This window comes from Hylobates moloch, unplaced genomic scaffold (assembly GCF_009828535.3).
Source record: "Hylobates moloch isolate HMO894 unplaced genomic scaffold, HMol_V3 SCAFFOLD_15, whole genome shotgun sequence".
NCBI lineage: Eukaryota > Metazoa > Chordata > Mammalia > Primates > Hylobatidae > Hylobates > Hylobates moloch.
Window position 1 is genome coordinate 36,625,663 of NW_026652290.1, and position 21,380 is coordinate 36,647,042.

The window sequence follows — 21,380 nt, forward strand, 5'->3', positions numbered from 1 at the left end:
CACAGCACACGTAAAAACCTGCCTGGGTTTGTGGAACACCCTAGGGAAATTGACAAGCCTACTGTGGGCCGAGGTGGCGGCCGTGTCACTCCAGCCACTGAGAGGGCTGATGGGGCCTCTGGGGCTCATGGCTCATGGCTCATGGCTCATGCCCTTTAACTCGCTATACTGGTGGAGAAATTCTGTGCTAAGTAAGCCTTGTTAGCTAAGGGTTCATTGGATTCCCATTCCCAGCCCATGCCAGCCTAATGTGTTGGCTGAAATTGAAAAAAGAACTGTTTCAGCTGGTAGTGATAACTGGCACCCAGTACAGCCACTGGGCCTGTGCTTCAGTCTTAGAACACTGAGGCGGTCAGGTGAGTACCGCTCCTTTCCCAGTCTCACTGCGACTGAGTCAGTAGCAGGCCTGGGCAGTGAGCGGTGGAGCGGGAATGGTGGACACATGGGCGCAGTGAGAAGGAGGAGCCCAGGTCCTCACGCCCCAGGCTCCCTGCCCTCAGATGCCCAGAAAGTGCACGTTTGTTCTGCAATGGATCAAACATTAGATACATATACACTGTAAAAGCCCACTAATTCAGAGTTTGTGATAAAAACATTTAATTTTTCCATCCATGGCAAAGCAGTCTGTGAAGTTAATAATTAACACGATCATTTAGAGCAGGCTTTTGTTATTCAAGTATGCACTTCCCTGATTGCATATTTAAAAACAGGCTTTTCTGGATTACAAAAGTAATACATGTTTATTGTAAAAATAGAAGCATTAAAAATACATAGAAGAAAATGAACATAGAGATGAAAATGAACAGGAGGGATGACTATTTTAGACAGTGTCAGTATGTTTCTCTTTCCAGGCCGTTAGCTAATAACCTACACTGGGCACTAAGTTGTATTTGGTTTTTCACTAAAACAGATGTTTTTTAGTAAAATAGATTGAGAGTGTAGGTGCAAGGTCACTCAGTAAGAACGTTTCTGTGTCCCCTTTTCTTAAGATAGAGAGCTTTCTTGTATTTCTCCCTAGCTATTAAATATTCATTGACATCTAAATCTCTATTGAGTGATTAGTTTGCACAATATATTATGTGAAAAAGATTTGAAAAGCATATTCATAACATGATCCCATTTGGGAAAATATATATTTAACTGGGAAAAAAATTTATATAAACACACGTTTTTCCTCCTTGTACTGTTTGGCTGGTTTTCTACCAAAATATTAATGCTGGTGGCCTTTCAGTGGCGAGATCTGAGACAGCTTTGACTCTCTTTGGTATAGCCCTGTGTAGTCTCCTGATTGGTCTGTAATGAGCACGTTATGGAATCAGAACAAAAAAGTCATTTCCATTTTGGAATGGAAAGCAGAATGTTTCCACTCTGCATTGCATGCAGGGCACTGGAAATGCAAAGTGGACGCATGGACCACACAGGGGAGCACGCCTGACCTCCTTTTCTCTCTGTTCCAGGAAGGCGTGGAAGTGCGAGTGGCCAGAATCTTCAACACCTTTGGGCCACGCATGCACATGAACGATGGGCGGGTGGTCAGCAACTTCATCCTGCAGGCGCTTCAGGGGGAGCCGCTCACGGTAGGTGCTGGCCTCGGCTCAGGGAACACCTTACAACCCAAATCGAAGTCAGCTCACAAAAGGTGAGGGATGAGTGCATCTTGGTTCGGGGAGTGACACTTCAGAAGCTGCCGTGTATACCGCTACACTCCACTAAGGGGAAGGCAGGCACGGGGACATAACCCAGATGCATGGCTGCTCCACGAAACTAGAGTCACCTTGCCCTCCATGGCCACTGGGGTCCCTGCCCATGCCTCCAGGTCTGCCTGCCTGCCTGTACCAGCCGGCCTGTGAAGACCTTCTCCGACATACTTTTGGCCTGCCGGCTGTAGCCAGGGGTGTGCCTGTACTGGGTGTCCTCGGATGGCCGAGAAGTCTGGACAGGTAGGGTAGGGAGGCGAGCCGCATCTGGTCAGGCTGGGCCGTCACCTTGACAATGCCGGCAGGCCCTCAGTACCATCCTCCACTGGCCACCCTCAATCCAGGGAAACTTCTGGAGCCAGCAGAGGTCCCAGTGATCTGTGGTCAGTGGTCCGAGTGTTTCGCAAAGATGTCTGTGCCGACACTGACTGCTTGGTACCCTCAGATACCATCTGGGGTCAGGGTGGGTTTGCCCATTCCACACCTGTCCCCACAGCCCTCTGGCCTCCCTGGGGAGGAGCACCCCAGGCCTGCCTGGTGAGAGGCTCTGCCAGCGTCTTTGGTTTTGCTAATCCTCCCTCCCACCCCCAGCTCCCCGGCCACTCCTCTTCGTGGTTGTCTGCCCAGGCTGCTTCGCTCTTCTGATCCGTAGCCTCCTAGAGCACTTTCCAGCGTGGCATTTTGTGGGACTCGAGTCGATTTGCATCCTGTTACTCTGAAAATCCTGTGGGATGGTTAGTTATCAATTGAGTGTATTCCAGGGGGAAGAATTATAGCTCTGTGCATTTCTGTGTAGTACATACGCACCTACCCATTGATTGATCACGTTAGCTCACTCTTCTGTCCTATGATCTGCAGGTGACATTATTCCCCTCTATTTTCAGGCAAGGATGCTGGAGCGCAGAGGTTATATGAGCTGCTCAGGCTTAGGTGGCCACACAGTGGTAGCCTGGGTTTTGAAGCCAGAGCCCCCGCTCTTCATGAGCATTCTCCGTGGTGTGTATTTCTCCTTGTCTGTGTTAGCTGCTCCGCTACCAACGTAGAACCAAAAGCCTAGCCTGTTACACAGTGGGATGACTCTCCGAGGGCAACTGCATTGTATAGCTGAGTTTCGCTGAATGCATTCCCGGGGAGAGGTGAGTCCAAACTCAGCTTTAGGCTCCCAACATCCCATGCCAGCTCTCCCACCTCCCCCTGTCACGAAGTGGTATCTTAGTGCCCCTAAATGGAAACTCTGTGACTACACATGGCTCTTCTCTTTCCTTCACTGCACAGATCCACCAGCACATCCTAATGGCCATGCCCTACCTAGGTAGAGCCAGACTCCAGTCCCTGGTCTACACTGCCGCCACCCTACCCCTATTTATTGCCGTAGCCTTGGAGCCACTCTCATTCTCCCTGTCCTGTGTACTCTCAACCCCGCAGCTGGAAGGAGCCTTGTAAAGAGAGGTCAGAAGCTCGAGTGGCACTGCAGCTCCAGCAGAGCATGGGACATGGCCCTGTTGCCTCCGCGCCTTCCCTCAGGCCAGGCTTCCTTGCTCCCTTGCTCCTGCCTGTCCCAGGAGTGTCTTGCTTTTCTTCCAGGTGTTCTTGTTCATTCATCCTCTCCTTAAGGGAAACTTCTTGACGCTTCTCTGCATTACGGCACCAGGCTGGTTACCATGACCATGTTAGTTGTCTTCACTGCCCTTGTAACCAACTGAAATACAACTTTTCCAGCCCCAATCCCTGTTAGTACAGTGTATGCTCTTCAAAACCAGGGACTTTGTTTCATTCACGGTTGCATCCCCGGCTCCCAGAAGACCACCAGGCACATGGGCGCAGGAGAGAAATGTTGGGTTGACTACTAGGTTTGTAGTGGCTGCTTTCCTTTATGGTAAGTGAAAGTGGTGAAACTTACTGTCATCTCATGTTCCCCTCTTATGGCTACTTGGGGATCCGAGGAGCTTGTGCCGTGCCCTGCGAACCCCTTAGTCCACCTGATCAGTTGAGAATTCCACATCTGAGGACAGCCTGGTGACTTTTTAGCGACTGTGTTCAGAAACTCCCTCATGCTGTGAGATGAGAGCTGCTTTGTTTGCAGAGTAAACTGTGAAAGCCTCCAAGAAGCAGCTTGATTTAGTGCCTCCTTGGCCGCAGCCAGGGCTCCTGGTGTCCCCTAGCCGCCCCAAGAATGTATGCATTGTTGGCAGAGGCGATAACTCATGTGTTGCCTTCACATTGAGCAAACTTTTGTGCCAGAGACAGAAGGGAGGAGATCTCTGGAGCCGTCCATGACTGCAGTTAATCCAGAACGTGGCGGGCTTCAGTCTCTGTAGGCACCTTCTGGTGGCAGGAGGGAGAAGTCCCGAGGGAGGCCTTTCAGAATGTGTTTTGTTTCCTTTGTCACACAGAATTCTATTTCCCAGCAAGAATTTGATGAAGTCGCTGACTTCATTCTTTTCTGTCCAATTGAGATATCATGCCTTGCTCTTGTCGGATGGCTCTGCGGAGCGGTCTAGGGAGAGACTCGCAGGCCTGCCTCAGCTAGCCTGTCTTTAGGAATACTTGGCTTATTGAGGAAGGGAAATAAGGAGGCGTGTCCACCTATTTCCTTTTCTGCTACATTTCTGACAAGTCACTTCCAAGATGAAGACCTCTTGGAGGGTGGCCGGAAACAGCTCAGTGTCTCATCCTGCCTTTCCAAGCTGGATGGGTGTGATTGCTTACCTTGCAGCTGTGTTTTTGAGCAGATTCCTCATGCCTGTCTTAGCGTCTCACTCGCTGCTGTACCAGATGCCTGTGAGGAGGACTCAGGGAGTATGTCACTAGGTTAAGTGCATCATACATCAAAGCTGTATTTTAAGTGGAATCACGTAGAAGTTCAGCAAATTTTGCGTCTCAGCTTAGAAAATAGATGAGCATGGTTCAGGTAGAGCTATTGTCCTAAGTTTATTTTCGAAGAGGCTTTGGCCCACAGCTCAGTTACAGCACGCACATTCACAGGAGGGGTTCATTCTGCTTTCCACCTTACATGATTTATCCCAGGTTTGGATTTGCCCAGGACAGGTCAGATGTGGTAGAATTTGGGTTTGAATCCAGTTCTATATCATTTTAAAAGCCTTGCTATTCTTCCAAAGGGAAATTTTGGAAAAATCATACTTCTAAGACTAATTCAAAGCTGGTATGATGTTTAGTCTTTTTACTGATACTGTGGTGTGTTAAGTGATTCTTACATTGGGCCTTCGTTTGTGGCGGAAAACCATAGGATTTGTTAAACAGTTATTCAATGGTACTAAAGTATGGTGAGGAAGACTTTATTCAGGATCATCATGACAGGAATACAGATCACTGCAGTGGGATTTTTCAGGGGGAGAAAGACTAGGATCAACTCCAAATACAGCACAGGCAAGCAGAATTTACAGCCAAGGAGCAGGGAGGAGGTGAGTGGATGGAACATTATTAAGAGGAAGCATCAGAGGTAAGGAGGATTCTAGCTAAACCAACCTAACAGGATTCTTGCTGACAACAGGCCAGGGTGGTCGGACACACTCTGGGGGATATGGGAGGTGAGGAATGTCAGATATCGAGGGTGATCAGATACCGAGGGTAAGGGTTTCCTGCTAAACTGACTCAGCAGGGTTCTTGTTAAAACTAGATTTTACAAGGAAGTGCACAAATGGGCCTAGTAGAAGGTACTCGAGCCTGAATGAAGTTTGGCCAAGCAAAGAATCTTTGTTACATCTTAAACACGTAAAGCACAGCAGCTAGGGACATTGCCAAGTGATCATGAGAGCTCCTTGCTGCCCCTCACCCCCAGCCGGTCCTCTCCGCTGTTGGTTACTCCCTGATCGTCATGCTGCTTTGACTTGCATACAGCCATTCGTTCCCTGGCCCTCAGTAGCAGCCTTGACTCTTGCACGAATCTCCCTGCATCTCTTCTGTTCTGTGAAATGAAGCCAGAGGGACCGAATCTCACACTGTCTTCTGTCAGAATAACAATGAGGAGGCTGAGGGAGCTCTGCTGACATCACCTGTCCACACCAGATCCCTGTGATACTCATGCCCTGGATTTTGCTGCACACCCAATTTGTGCCAAGTCCCTGCGGGCCTTATCTTGAAGTGGGGGAGGTGGAAGGCCTCAGACCACGCTGGGAGGGCTGTACACAGGGGCTGCAGTTGCATTCTAGAGCCCAGGGAAGACAGATATTTTGGATGGGGCATAATTGCATAGCATCTCTCTTGCACACACACCCCTTTCTTTTACTTTACATTTTCACATTAGCGCACACAGTGAATATTTCACACATGAATTACAAATCCTCATCTTGCAAAGTACTGTGTTAGTGAAATAGGGAGGCTAATTTAAACCAAAGTATAGATGATGGATATGATATGCTATAGAAACTGAAATCCAGCAGGACTCTTAAGGATACGAGGAAGGAAGTGTTCCAGGCTGCCACTGACATTGCATCTTAGCCTAATGCACACACTGGAGCATACAGACCTTCAAGACTCTGCCAGCAAGGCCTGTGGGGGTGTGCAGTGGGCATCCCATGGGATCCACGCCTTTCCACTGCAGCCCAGGCAGAACAGCCTCCTCTTGTACTAGGGACTATTTCCTTGAAGCCCAGTTGCTTTGTGGACATCAGGTGGGACCTCAGAGAGGGTGCTGCTGAGCACCTTGTGTCACCGTACCTGAAGGGAGCAGAGCTTACCCGGTGACCGTAGTGCCTGCAGATGAACCTTGTGTCGGTGCTGGCTGGGTGGGGAGCTGCCCCTGGACGAGTCACTCAGGGAAATGGCGCCCACAATTGTAACTCTCCTTCCAGTGCAGTTTGAATGAGGCAATGGTAGGAAATACCCAGCAGACTGCAGGTTATTTCAGGAGCCTTTTGGACTTCCCAGGCTGCAGCCCTTTGGGATTAAGTGACATTCAAGCTGCTGAGTGTCTCCACCACAAGTGCCTTGTTGTTTGGTTGAGCAGGTACCTGGCATGGTTCTTCACATCCTGACCCTGGCAGCCTGGTTAACCCATCCCGGTCTGGGGGCTTACCCAGCATATGGTGCCCTGGATTGTGTTCCTCCAGGGCTTGGGGTCAGCATGTTTGGGTGGAATGGAAAGGTGGGCTTTCTGTGAATATGGCTGGAATGCACTAGCAGACTGGTGAGCCCACTATCACAGTGGCCCTGACTGAGTGTGGTGGGAAGGTGCAAAACAAGTAGCAGAGATGCATCTTGCGCTCAGCTTTGAGAGCAGAGCCCCGGATGCAGGCAGAGGCAACAGGCAGGACAGCAGCACAGCCCGAAACCCACCTGTAGAGGAGCCTGTGACGTGGGAGTTGCCTAAATCTGATGCTCACTACAGTGAGGTTGGAGAATGGCCTGGTGCCAGCCTGAGAGCCACAGTTTGAAAAAAGAAAAAAAAAAAATCTACAGACAGTTCTGAAATTGTGAACACAATAGGGTGGGAAAAAGAATCCTGAACTTGGAGTCAAGATAAATTTCACTCTACTGAGTGCAGGTCACTCCAGCACTTTGACCTTCTATCACCTCATCTCCAAAATAAGTTTGTAAAAAACAGAAGGAGTTACGCCTACAGCACTGGTGTAGAGGTGAGTTTCAAGGCTGAGGGAGCTGGCAGTGGGTGGACCTCCTGTCCTACCAAATCAGGCCCACTGCTTCCTACCTTCCTCACGTGTATCAGAAGTATCAGCCAGGCCAGAGAATCAGATTCAGGCAGAACTGTCAAGGAATTCCCCTCTGCTTCCAAGAGGCCCATGCCCATCTTTCCTCAATGTTCCTTTACTGAGATTTGTTGCAGCTGTAGTTTCTATGTTGACAGGAATCCCCATTCCTCAGTATCCCCAGCCTTTTCTCAGTGGACGGCCTTCCCCCCAAGAACAGAACCTACATAAATAGAACTGATACACCTGTGAAATGGCATATAAATGCTTGTTAAAAAAACAGATAGCCTTTGAAGCTGCTTTTTAAATAAATAAATAAATAAGGCATTCAGGGGGTTTGATGCATGTGCTTTTTTTTTTTTTTTTTTTTTTTTGAGACAGAGTTTCGCTCTTGTTGCCCAGGCTGGAGTGCAATGGCATGATCTCAGCTCACTGCAACCTTCGCCTCCCAGGTTCAAGCAATTGTCCTGCCTCAGCCTCCCTAGTAGCTGGGATTACAGGCAGCCACCACCACACCCAGCTAATTTTGTATTTTTAGTAGAAACAGGGTTTCTCCATGTTGGTCAGGCTGGTGTCGAACTCCTGACCTCAGGTGATCCGCCCATCTCAGCCTCCCAAGGTGCTGGGATTACAGGCGTGAGCCACCACGCCCGGCCATGCATGTGCTTTTCTTCTCCACCTGCTCCTTCCCCTTTTCCTTCTCAGAGCTGGATGGAGGAGCTCCAGGGAAGCCAGGCTGAGTGTCTGGGGTTGAGGGGGCTGGTGCTGTTCACAGAGCTGCTGGCAGGGGCTCTTTTTTGCTGTCAAGCAGGAGGAGGCCCCAGGGTTGTTATAATCAAGCTTGTTCCCAAAGACAGTCCCTTCCTCCCAGCTGCCTGCTTTCCACCACAGGGCGGTACACAAGCAAACAAAACCCCCGAGGGCACTCTTGTTCCTGTGATGCTGTGCTTAGGAGATCTCCCCAAGCACCTCTGTTGCCGTCTCCGCCTCAGTGAGTGGCGTGATCCATGGCGCTCCGCAGGTCATTCAGCAGATGCTCATCCCATGCTGGTATCGCACCACGCATCATGCTGGGCTCCAGCAGGGCAAAGGGGGTTCGAACACCAGTCATTCTGGGGAGTTCACAGTTGGGGGCAGTTGGCAAAGGGCTTTCCCTGGGCAATGAGCCAGAGGAAGCTTCTCCAGGAGATGGCATCAGAGCTTGTCCCTAAAGGATGAGTAGCACTCTGCCAGGTGGAAAGTAGACAAGAGGGTCTTAGCCGGCAGAGCAAAGAACACAAGCCAAGCTATGGAACTGTGGAGCAAATGTGCAGTGGAAACAAAGGGGAATGTGACCTTCCCTCCTGCCACCTCCGCATCACTTTCAGAGTCTCCTGCGTGGCTCTCCACCTTGACCTTATATTAGAATCTCCTGGGGAGCTAGCTGTAACAATACCAGGAGATGCCGGCCTTATCCCAAACATTCTGTGGACCAGCCTGGGCGGCATCCCCAGCTCTGCTGCTGGGCAGTCAGAGTGAGGAACCCCAGTTAAATGCATGTATTAATGTTTGTGTGTACATCTGTCACCTAGCTGGACTCTGAGGTCACAGCCCCCAGAGCCTCACGTGATGCCTGACACATCGTAAGACTCCGGCAGAAGCGAATTCCTTCAGGCACTGTCTTTTGAGGGAAAACTTTACACATCTATACCAGGTGCACACTTTAGGTATTGCTGCCACCGTCTCACTATCAGGGCATGGTCTCGAAGTAGAGTGTGGGATGTGGCGCTAGATACTTTGAGTCAGTATCACTGCCCCCTGGGATCAGTTTCGAGGTCGGTCTGTGTCCCCTGGAGTTTCAAGGACACCTATGCAGTACTGGTGTGCTTTTCTCAGGAGGCCTAATTATTGGTTTCCTTCCAGGTATACGGATCTGGGTCTCAGACAAGGGCGTTCCAGTACGTCAGGTAAGACTGTCCTGCCCTGCCCCAGCCTTAGCACTGCTTTGGAGCGGGGTCATGCCGACTTGACAGACAGTTGAGTGTCTTGTATATGTTAACCATTTCCACAACGTCAACACTATATATTGATTAAAAATTTTTAATTTTATGATGGGAAAACTTGCTGTTCTCTGTTTGAAAGTTAAAATTTGCATTCATCTCCATGACTATTGTGACTCATGTGCTAGTGTTTTACTGCCACCTAGCGGTGTGTGGGTGAAGTTGCCCAACTCTGAGGGTGACTTGGGTGATTTCAGCGCAGGCGGAGTTAAGAGATGGCCTTATGCATCCAGCAGACCTGTGAATGCCAGAATCTGACCCATTGCAAACATGGCTCGCGGGGTGGAGGAGATAGTCCTTGTGGAGGGCACAAGGTAGATAGTGTTCTCATGTTGAATTTCATGCTGAAACTAAATGCAGATAAAAATATATTTTTTGAATAGATTCACGTGGTGATTTTTATTGTTTTCTTGGCAACCCTTATAAATCCGCTGTTCTGTTGTTCCATTCCATTGGTGATTAATTTTAGAAGTCAGTATGGATTCTCAGAATAGTCAGGATAGAAGCAGTTGCGTATGCCAAAGTGCATCCACCAGTATGTGGCTATTGTAAATTCTGTGAAAGTTTCTGGTATCCTGAATTGTTGTAAAACCCAGTTCTATGTTTTGAACCCACATATTTTCACTCTTCATTGCAAATACCCCAGTATGCTTGTCAATCAAGAAGTGTTATTCCTGCTGTCTTGGGGCCATCCCAGGGGCACTAGGGTGAGATGGTGGCTGTTGTGGTGCAGGTCGGTGCAGCCCCCAAGTCCCACCTCAGCCAAAGCTATCTACCCAGGACCCTTGGGTAAGTGTCCTGGGTAGGAGTCCCTTGGAGAAATGGAACTGGTAGTAAAATGAGATTTTAAAAAGAATTCAAAATAACCATGTAGATTTTTGCTGAAAGTATGTGTGAATTTACATTTACTCCAAAAGAAAGCGATGAGTAAACATTTACAGAGGCAGTGGTTTTTTTCCTCCCCACCCATTAGTATCTTGCCTCAAGGGGCAAAAAGCCCGGAAGTGTACTATAACCAACTATGTTGCCCAAATAGGCATGCATATTCTAAAAAGCGATTTAACAGGGAAATGGCAGCTGCCCCCACTTTGGGACTGTGTTCATTTCAAAGCACTTAACGTAGGCACTATGTCCCTGGAGGAAACTATCATGGCACACTTCTGTATGGGGACCAAACTGTGGGCCTCCCGTGAATTGAGTACCGTCTTTCCGTAGTGACACGTTCTCATCCCATCCTCCTCCACTCACCCAGCTATGCCCTTTTCTGAGGGAGTCTTGCTGTCCTCGGTTATGTGTGCCTGCCTTGGGCTGCCTCACCAGTGGCCCCCAGGCTTATCCAGCCCCCACACCACATGGAATATCAATGAGATGTTGTGCGGTGAAAGGAAACCAGTCAGAACCCATTCTTCTTTCTGCTCTCATTATCTCAAGGGCATTGTGTGCAAAATTCATTTAAAATAGCCTCAGAGACTTTTCTTTTTGCTGGGGATTAAAATATTTTGAGCATTCAGTGATGCCTGTGCTATGTGCTGTCCCAGCTCAGGATAAAATGCACCCAGGGTGCCTGGCCCGCTCTGATGGCCTGGTCACTGTCCTGCGCCTGCTTTGATGGTCGTGGCTCATGCTCCTAGCTGCCATGACATGCATCGTCCTCTCCCACACCACTTGACTACTTGAAAAGAGGGCGTGAGCAGTTTCCCTAGACACATGGTTGTTAACCCTTTTAGAAAACCCCTTTTCATAACACTTCAGTAGTATTTATTTACTCCCCACTCTGGTGATCCTCTCTGGTTTCACGTTAGCAGAGTCTGAGATGATGAGGCTTCAGGGACTTTGCCATACTTGGGCAAGGGTTTCCTGACTTAAACTTTTTAGTTACTGAGGACTCAGCTGAGTTCATTAACTGACCAAAGTTTTGATGTTTTTCACAAGCAATTTTTTAGGAACTGAGCATCTTTTAGTAATGCACGATGTCTGGGTCCATAAGTTACTGTACTAAATTAACCATTCCCCAAACCCATGATTGCCTGGAAACAACAGTGCAGGGAGTCTGAGGTCTAGGTGGCCATCCGCATCGGCATTTTGGCATGACTGTGTTTAATATTCTCATGGCCGGTTTTGTCCTCATTTACATAACAAAGGCATGCTATATTTTTTAAAAGTCACTTTGTCAAAATGACACTTGTAAAGAGCTTCAGGTTAAAGGAGTGTGTTCTATGCAATTTTGACCTTAAAAGTTGCCAGTTTGTCATGTAAAAGGCCCATGGCTCTCCCGTCTGCCCCACTGAGGGTGACTACCTGAGAGTCAGCCTTCTTCCAACTCAAATAAACCCCACTCCCCAGTTTCAATATTAAATCATATTGTGGATGCAGTGGAATGGCAGCTTTTAATGTCTTTTTATAAACATGCACAGATGTATGTCATGAGTGCACTATTGTAATGTAACAATACTGCCATAGTGATGAAGTGACTTTTTGCTAGTTTCTGTAAAAGAGAAATCATCCAAGGTCAGCAGGGATTTGCATTTGTGCTTGATCCTTGAGAATAGAACATTTTAAGCATGTTCATATGAAATATGCATTTGTCGTAAGGAAAACCAGAAATATGTGATTTACTAAATACCCCAATAGTTTTTTTCAATTGAAAGCAAAACCTATCTGCGGTTTTCTTTTGGAAGTTTATCCTGACCCAGAGTGACCTGCTCCTCACTGGTAACGATGGAGGAGGAGAAGGAGAAGGGTCAGAGCTTTAAAAGTCTTCTAAGAATTGTAGCTCATGGAAAATTGGCATAGTGCTTGTGCTTAGCAGTGAGGTGTCATTTTTACGAAGTAACTTTTTTTTAACAGAGCCACACTTTAAAGCTTCTGAAAATAAGAACCAAACCTTGGTAAGCGAAAGTTTGCTTACTTATCTTCACCTTCATGGCCCAGTTGATCACAATCCATTTGAAACATCCAAATATCCCTGACCGTTTCATACGAGGTGTTTTGGGGGGTGGCGACTTCAAGGCTGGGGGAGTAGGGAGTGACGTTTCTGTTTATTTCAACCCTCAGTATTGTTTGGCTTTATCTGTGATTTGCCAGTATGGGGATCACATACTGGAGTTCGTTCATTTCCGTGGATCTTGTTTTTAAAAGTAATCATGTGCTTTCGTACAGGTCAACTACTGGGTTCACATTAAACATGAATTTTCTTTGGAAACTTATGTAAACTCCATCTTTTTTGAGTGTATGCCTGTTTTAACTTATGCTTAGTTTTTAATTGTTAAAGGACTTCAGAAATGCAGTGGCGAACTCAGCCCTATTGCTCAGCTTCCATCTTATTTAACCATCTCCACCACACCCAAAAAAAGCAAATCCCAGACGTCAAATATGCCATTTCATCCATAAATACCTTCGCATTATAAACACCATCTTAGTTTGTAGGGTTTTATTTTGACATTCAATTTTCCATTTGAGTTTTTGTTTTCTCCTGGGGGTGGTAATTTTTCTTCTGGGAGGGCTTCTACGTGGTGCATGGCACTAGCACATTCCAGCAGGCAGAGCCTCACCCGCCTCCCCTTTTTTTCCAGTGATCTAGTGAATGGCCTCGTGGCTCTCATGAACAGCAACGTCAGCAGCCCGGTCAACCTGGTGAGTGCTCCTCTCCCTCCACTCTGCAGGACAGCTCAGACTTTCGTTCATTTATGAAACCATGAGCAGCACCAGGCTTTGCTTCATTTGCCATCAGCACACTTAAGGCATTTGTGTTTGTTGCTTGCTAAATACTAGAGGAAAAACAAACACAAAGTAAGAGTATACAAAGAAGTAAAATATCTGCAAGGCATGGGTGAGTGATGTAATCAGTCCCTCCACCTTCTGGAGGGCCCAGGTCTAAAATTGTGTGAAGCCTTTTGGTGGTAGTAGGTGGACATGTGTATGCATCTCGTTCTCTATCTAACAGGCAGGTCATCATTATAAGACCTGATTGCATTTTTAGAAGATGGAGGTTGTTCGGAGGGAAAGTTTTCCAGTTGCTGATGATGTCTATCATTTAGCCGGACAGACCACCTTCATGGCTTCTTGCCTTCCCTGCATGCCTGCCCACAGCCCCAGAACCTCCCTGTTGGAGGGATCATCCAGCCTTGAGCAGTTTCAGTGCTGGTGAACTTGCTTCTGCTCAGAGAAATTCACCCTGTCTTTGGACAGTTCTGGCCGGCAGAAAGCTCTTCCTTATGTTGGACCAGAAATCTCACTTTCTGCACACCTATCCACTGACCTCACTTCTCCACCTGGGGGCCATTCATGGCTAGTGTGATGCCTCTACATTGTGGTAACTCTCCAAGGATTTGAAGGACATGGTCCTACCCCCCAAGCCTCTTCCTCCTTGGCTGCATCAGCCAAGGTCATGGTAGGACCTCTTACCCTTTCTATCACTGAGTGATTTTCTGAGCAGTTTTGTTCCATCTCATTTAAAATGCAAGGTTTCCAATGTGGACTGTCCAGCATTCAAGATGTTCTGCTTATGTTGATGGCAGTGGACACAAGAACCCCTTAGCTCACTAGAGACCTCCCCCTTAACCCTACCTTGGGGTCATTTCAGGTGCTTCTCCCAAATTACCTCTCCTGGTTCCTACACAACATTCTAAAGTTTGGGGAACTCTAAAATGTTGGCCATGCGACCTATTTCTTGCAAACCATGTCACCTTTGCTTATGCATGTCGTTGTAACCAGCCATCTCAAATACAGTGCAGACCATGCATTTTTCCCCGAGGTGAAAGGGAATTCTCATCACGTAGGAAAGAATGTGCCCTGGAGTGCTGACTCCATTCTGGGACTGTTGCTGATTCATGGGTACAGTGTGCCGCTTTTGAAAAAACATTCACTTAAAACAGACCAGAACGTGCCTCACACTGTAAGCCTCATTTTGCTTGCAGCGTTTGCCTGTGTACGCTGGAGAGGCCCGAGCTGCCCCTGCTGTGCGTTTTTGCTGCAGGTTCTTTAGCAGGGGTGTTGTCATTGACTTCCCTGGGCAGCCAGGCTCTTCTCTGTAGATACCATGCTCCTCCTTCCCTCTTTGTGGAGGATCTTTGCACAGGGACAATTCCTAAAATTGGAATCGTGTGTCTGCCAGGAGAAAGGCAGAATCACTTTCTTGCAAATTCCTGTCGCTCCACTTTGCTAGTCAGTCCCCTCTGTGCTCCAGTGAGGCCCAGGGTCTCTCCCTCCACATTTACCATCTAGCTTCAGGCTAACTGAGGACCTGGGCATGAAGAGGCTTTAGGATATAGAATTATCAGACATTATGGTGGTCTCTTATGACGGGGGCAGTGGTGGCAGAGTAAGAGTAACAGGTGCTCTGATGTGTGATGGGAGGGAGAAAAAGAGCAAGTGGTTTTCCTTAAAGCCCCCACAAGTTTTCTCTCTTTATGAAACACATGGAGTTTGTCCTCTGGCTTGCGGGGGACACACGCCTGTGAGCGTACTCATTTCTGCCTTAGCTTTTGGGTGTGAGATTACAAGTCCTTCATCAGTGACATGGTTAACACAGCTCACCCAGAGGGGAATAGATGGTGTTAGGAGAGCTAATTTTGTAAACCCAAGCTTTTATAAAAGTGACTTTGAAGTTATGTTAGATATGGAAATTGTCTGATACTCAGTGAGTGAATGTGTGCCTTCATCAGAGACTCTTGACCTATCCAAAGCCCAGCCTTGCACACAGCAGCCTAGAGGCTGAAGGTATAGATGGTGCAGTTTAGCACTACCAGGTGAGTAACTGTCATCTTGGAAGCGGAGTACCTTCTGGCACACGGAGCTCTGCTGAAGCAGCGCAGGGAGGTCAGACTCGGCCAGTAGACGTCTCTGCAGACATGCCTGTGATCTGGGTGGTGGATTGCTGCTGTTGTCATGACGCTTATAACTGGAAACTATTTTTTCCTTAGGGGAACCCAGAAGAACACACAATCCTAGAATTTGCCCAGTTAATTAAAAACCTTGTTGGTAAGTAGGATAAGTCGTTTCCTGAGTAAAATCTGCTGTGCCTGCCCTATCTGTTGATAACACCTTGACTAGAAAGTGGGTAATTAATACAAGCTAATTGAATTGGATCAAAGCAGAACTTTTTATCAGGAACACTTAAGTGTTTTCTAATTTTTAAGGAATAGAAAGATAAAGGAGGGCAGGATTGGTTTCTCCTCAGTTTTCATTTCAGGCTTGCATGGAGTGGGAGGGAGGAGGAGATTTGCTCCCAGTGTTTGAGGCACGATTGTATTAGATCATCCTACATGGGTGACAACTATTGGATTTCCAAACTGGTCATGTCAAGCATAGAATTTCAGACAGCAAGAGACAGCAACCACCAGCTGCGTGCTTCAGGAAGGTTTGAAATTGTTTGCAGTTCTGGTCATCCTGGCTGCCACCCACTGGGGGCAGTGTAGCATTGGGAGCACCCCATCAAGGTGGGCTCTTAGGCCACGAGAAGGTCAGGTCTTCCAGGCCAGCCCTGGATTGCAGACATAGAGTGGATGAGCCCTTGGCCTCATCCTCAGACTTCCTGGAGCTCTGAGGAGTCAGACTCTTGGAGGGTGTCTGTTGTCTGGGGTTGATCGCGAAATTTGAGTGAAGTCACAACCAGACTGGACTGGCAGGTAGGCCAAGGAGGAGTATGCCACGGTGTGTCCTGAGGTGACCATTCAGACCCCACTTGGCTGTGTTAATTCCTCCAGCGTGCCCTTCCTGGCATCAGGCTGCCATTCACCGGCGTTGGTCTAATCAACACGGACGGCTGGAATCCTCTCGTTGCTCGTGGCAGCAGAGGCAGCGGTCTTCCTCAGACAGAGCCTCCATCATCTGTGGCTCCCACAGCTGCTCCGATGCACTTCCCAGCTTTTCCATCCTGAATCTGTGTGTTCCTCCCGCGTGAGGAAGGGGCAGGCTCAGATCACAGCTCTGTGCCTTCCACTCCTTCACACCCTCACTGCACAGAGTGAGGCCCGTGGGCCAGCGCAGCAGCAGCATCAGCGGATGCATGTTAGAAATTTGGACTCTCATGCCCTAGCCCAGGCAGGCCCCCAGATCAGGATCTGCCTGTTGACAGGCTCTTCAGGTGATCCGTGCATGCTGACGCTTGAGAAACTCTGTTTGAAACCTAAGGTTGTGGGAGGGGCGTGCAGCTTCCCTGCTGTGCTGCTGTGTGTAGCTTTGTGACACACCATCCTGAACCACCTGTGGTGGTGATTCACTGCAGAGTCTGCCATGTGGCCTCCATGACAGGGAGGCAGGGAAAGCCTCCACAGGCTTTCTTCTGCAGGTCTGGCCCACAGTCACTGGTGGGGCTGTATACTGCTGGCCAGTGGGGCCTGGGCCCAGCAAGGATGTGGAACAGGCCAGCCTTTGCCATCCTCTGAGAGGTCCCTCCACCTGGGTGGCTGCACATCTTGGGTGTCGGGGCTGTCTAGGCTCCAAGCACCCAAGTGTGACCCACTTGGGGCATCCACCTCAGGGATAGCCCCACACCACGTTTGTGGTCTCACACCCGGGTCATGCTCGGTGGGCACGTCTGCACTTGTTACCTGGTGTGGGTGGTCTGCCTTGGAGCAACCCGCTTGTACTGGGCGGTAACTCAGGCCTGTTGAGACAGAGTAACGTGCCCGCACCGAGCTCTTGCCGGGTGCCTGCACACAGTCAGCTTGGCCACAGCAGTTGCAGGAGCGCTCCCTGGACTTCCACGCAGAACAGTCCCTCGGGAGCTCCGGGACTTCTCGAGAATTGCATTTCCACCGCCTACACCCTATTCACACCGCATATGGGGTTTGACTTTGATGTGGATGGTAAGGCTGTGCTTACCCGTGCTTTGTGATTCTCTCCTACCTTTTTTTTCTTTAAACATCTCAGGTAGCGGAAGTGAAATTCAGTTTCTCTCCGAAGCCCAGGATGACCCACAGAAAAGAAAACCAGACATCAAAAAAGCGAAGCTGATGCTGGGGTGGGAGCCCGTGGTAAGTGCAGGGAGTTAATGCTGCCTTGTGGGGAGAGGCCTCCCGTGTCCTGTGTCTGCTGTCCTGTAGGCACTGACCCTTGTCAGGCACCCCTGGGGGAGCAAGGTGGGCTCGGCATCCAGGCAGATAGAGGGTTTTCTCCAAGTGGTAAACAGCCTCTCCTGTATCAGGAATCTCAGAGTATGTTACCTGGGGAGCGGCTGGAAGCCCCTGCTCTGGGCACATACACTGCCATACAAACACTTGTATGCACACATACTCACACTGTCTCCCACACATTCACACTGCCATATATACACTGTCATACGAACACACTTAATACAAGTATACTCACACACACTCATTTTCATACATATACATTCACACTATCATACATATTCTCACATTCATACACTCATACGCACACTCACTTATCCGCACTCACACACATTCACACATACACTCCCACTCCCACATACATACACTCCCTCACACACACACACACACACACACCCCTGACTGTGAACGCTGTGCCAAGGGCGCTGGCGGCACACACTCAGAGCCCCGCGTAGCCCCAGTTGCCTGCCTATCGAGTGTGCGGGGCAAGGTCAGGGAGCAAGTGGTCCGCATCAGCCCCGCAGTGGAGCCCCTGGTTGGAAGCGTGCGAGACTGAAGGGTGTGGAGGAAGGGGAACTGCGTGCCTTCCTGTTGTCTTCAGTGTGTCTACTGAAGGGGGCAGGGTGGGGGCGGCTGCCGCCTCCCTGGGGCTGAGCCTGAACCCCGCCTGCTTCTGCTCTGCCGCCTGCTGTGCCCTTCCTGCCTTGGGTGACTGCAGGCTCCTCCCCGCCAGAGAACGCTCGCCCTCAGGGCTGCCTGTGTCCTTCAGAGACCACCTGTATAGGGAGGTTGGCTGGGTTGGCCACATCTATAGAAGCAAGCCCACCTCATTTACTGTCACCTCTGCCTGGCTGTTCCCTCTTTGCCCACCCTCATGTGCCCCACTGAAACTCGGGCTCCCCTCAGGCAGAGGCGTGTAGCCCTGTGTCCAGCAGGAGCCCAGCACCTGTCAGACCTGACACACACTGGGTGCTCAACAAATGTAGGAGCATCTTGGCATGACCTGTGGGTTGTGGCACAGTCAGAGAGTCAGGGATGCAGTAGAGAGCTCAGTTTACCTTTTTAAAATGTGCATAGTCAGAGCTGAGTGAGTAAAATCCTAGAATATTGAACTTCAAAGGGACATGAGAGTTCCAGCCTGATCCTTATTTCATTCTGTGATGTACAAGTCTACGTGATCTGCTAAAAACCACAGAAATTTGTTGAGTGAAATAAAAATACAATTAACACCCAGACTTCACAAAATCGAATAATCCCAAGCTGTGCAAAACAGGTTATAGCAGCCTAGGTTTCTTGTTTTTTGAAGCTTTGTAAGGGGCCATTGGTCCCTTTGTAAGGAGAGCCTGTATTTTTAAACAAAATGTTTTTTGAAGAGTTAAATATGCATTCACTATGTATTAACTATTGCTTTTTATGTGAGGCGTGTGTATGCTCAGTATCTTTATCTTTCTGGAATTTAGACCTATAATATTCTAACATTCTTGGAATGTGAGCCATCTACCACTGGTTTCTCTTCTAGTAGTAGTTTTAATTTATACTAAATTTTTGAGGGATATGATCCAAAGAAACTTATAGGCATTATCCATCTTAATTGTCCCAAGTGTGTGTTTAACAGCTTGTTGAGATATAATTGGCAAACTGCACACTGCCCATATTTAGAAGATACAATTTGATAAGTTTTCATCTATTTTGACACCTGTGAAACCATCGCTACAGTCAAGCTGACAGACCTTCTCCCCCAGCGGTGCCCGAGCACCCCTTGGCAGTGCCTCCCTTCACCTTTTCTCTTTCTGCTCTTAATCAGCAGTTGATCTGGCTGGTTTCCTGTTGGCTGCAAAGCAGCTTCAGATGAAGATTGCTTTCTGTGGTGTGGGCTGCCGTGGGTCCCCTCTCAGACTCAGCCTTTTAGTATGGTGGGGGTGCAAGTGGGCCATGATCCGCTGGGCAGTGCAAAGTGTTGATGTCACGTGGGAGAATCGGGCGTGTTGATCAGACGCAGATCACCTTCCCAAAGCATCTTCCCTCCACTCCAAGGTGGATTTCTTCTGAAAGAATGGGGCACATGGGCATTATCTGAAAAACAATCTTGCCAGCCGATTCAAACTGGAGTAGACATTATACCAGCAAGAGGTAGTTGGGGTCTTTTGTGAGGTGGAGCTCACCTTACTTCAGTAAGAGTGATGCTTGTTAGCTCCACAGTACATTCTGAAAGCGGCCCTGAAGGACCTCTGGCTTTTCTCGGTGGGCCGTGATGCTGGATGCTGGATGCTGTCACAACCAAAGTGTGGTTCTGTGAGTGTTCCTCTGAAGGAGGCCTGACTGGCTGCAAGGTGGCACTTCCTTCCTGCGATGCCCTTCTGTCAATGTGACCTTGTCTCCCTTTCTTGCTTTCCCTTTAAACAGGTCCCACTGGAGGAAGGTTTAAACAAAGCAATTCACTACTTCCGTAAAGAACTCGAGTACCAGGCAAATAATCAGTACATCCCCAAACCAAAGCCTGCCAGAATAAAGAAAGGACGGACTCGCCACAACTGAACTCCTCACTTTTAGGACACAAGACTACCATTTGTACACTTGATGGGATGTATTTTTGGCTTTTTGTTGTTGTTGTTTAAAGAAAGACTTTAACAGGTGTCATGAAGAACAAACTGGAATTTCATTCTGAAGCTTGCTTTAATGAAATGGATGTGCCTAAAAGCTCCCCTCAAAAAACTGCGGATTTTGCCTTGCACTTTTTGAATCTCTCTCTTCATGTAAAGTAGCATAGATGCATCTCTGCGTATTTTCAAGTTTTTTTATCTTGCTGTGAGAGCATATGTTGTGACTGTCGTTGACAGTTTTATTTACTGGTTTCTTTGTGAAGCTGAAAAGGAACATTAAGTGGGACGAAAAATGCCGATTTTATTTATAAAAGTGGGTACTTAATAAATGAGTCGTTATACTATGCATAAAGAAATCTCCTAGCAGTATTGTCAGGTGGTGGTGCACCGGCATTGATTTTAGGGCAGATAAAAGAATTCTGTGTGAGAGCTTTATGTTTCTCTTTTAATTCGGAGTTTTTCCAACGTCTACTTTTGAGTTGCAAACTTGACTTTGAAATATTCCTGTTGGTCATGATCAAGGATATTTGAAATCACTACTGTGTTTTGCTGCGTATCTGGGGCGGGGGCAGGTTGGGGGGGACAAAGTTAACATATTCTTGGTTAACCATGGTTAAATATGCTATTTTAATAAAATATTGAAACTCACCAGTCATGGACTTCCAGTTTTAAAGGTTGTCTTTCTGCTTCGGCATGGCACTTGTTGGAGTGCTAAGGAAAATATTGGAGAATTTCGTTTCAAAGAAAATTCTGAAAACATTCAGGTTTGTGCACTATATAATTTGATTTGTAGCTATTGAAAACATTTATATGCTACTTGGGCTGAGTGTAGGCGTATAATATTCACTGCCATGTGAAGTGTTCAGATCTTAGCCAGGGTTAGAATCAGTTTTGTGCCCTTCCTTGGGAACACAGACCAGATGGAGAAAAAAAAAGGTGCAAATTGTCTCCTCTGGAGAGATTTGTGAACTAGGCTTATTGAGTGAAAACTCTGAGAGCTTTTGTTTTCAATAAGAACCCTTTCAAGGTTTAGTGTTAGCATTTTGTTTTTCCTCTTAATAAATGGAAGAACAATGCGGTAAGTTAAAGCTCCACATTTTCCGAGTAGATTGGCTCCGCGTGACAGCAACACAAACTTGAGCAGGTGCTGAGAGGCTAAAGGTTTCTATGTATCAGAAGCATTTAAAAATGAGAGATCCCAAGATACCTAACCAGTGTAAGCTAGACTTGCCTGTCCTTTAACCACCTCAGGATTCTTCTTGATTGGACATATTTTTGGAATCCCAGTCTTGGGCAGGGCAGAGGA

At 48.0% G+C, this 21,380-nt stretch overlaps 1 protein-coding gene across 3 annotated transcripts in view; it reads left to right on the forward strand.

Moving 5' to 3' along the window:
* The window catches only part of UXS1 (UDP-glucuronate decarboxylase 1), a 95,292-nt gene extending 74,547 nt beyond the window's left edge, over positions 1 to 20,745 (forward strand). For 2 of the 3 annotated variants that reach the window (XM_032176641.3, XM_032176643.3), the window contains 6 exons: positions 1,458 to 1,577; positions 9,266 to 9,309; positions 12,975 to 13,035; positions 15,324 to 15,381; positions 17,275 to 17,378; positions 19,878 to 20,744. In XM_032176641.3, coding sequence (XP_032032532.1) covers positions 1,458 to 1,577; positions 9,266 to 9,309; positions 12,975 to 13,035; positions 15,324 to 15,381; positions 17,275 to 17,378; positions 19,878 to 20,009 — 519 coding nt within the window. In that variant the 3' untranslated portion in view covers positions 20,010 to 20,744. Of the gene's footprint in view, positions 1 to 1,457; positions 1,578 to 9,265; positions 9,310 to 12,974; positions 13,036 to 15,323; positions 15,382 to 17,274; positions 17,379 to 19,877 lie in introns of all 3 variants that reach the window. The other variant, XM_032176639.2, reaches the window with a different exon arrangement.
* Positions 20,746 to 21,380: the final 635 nt, after the last annotated feature.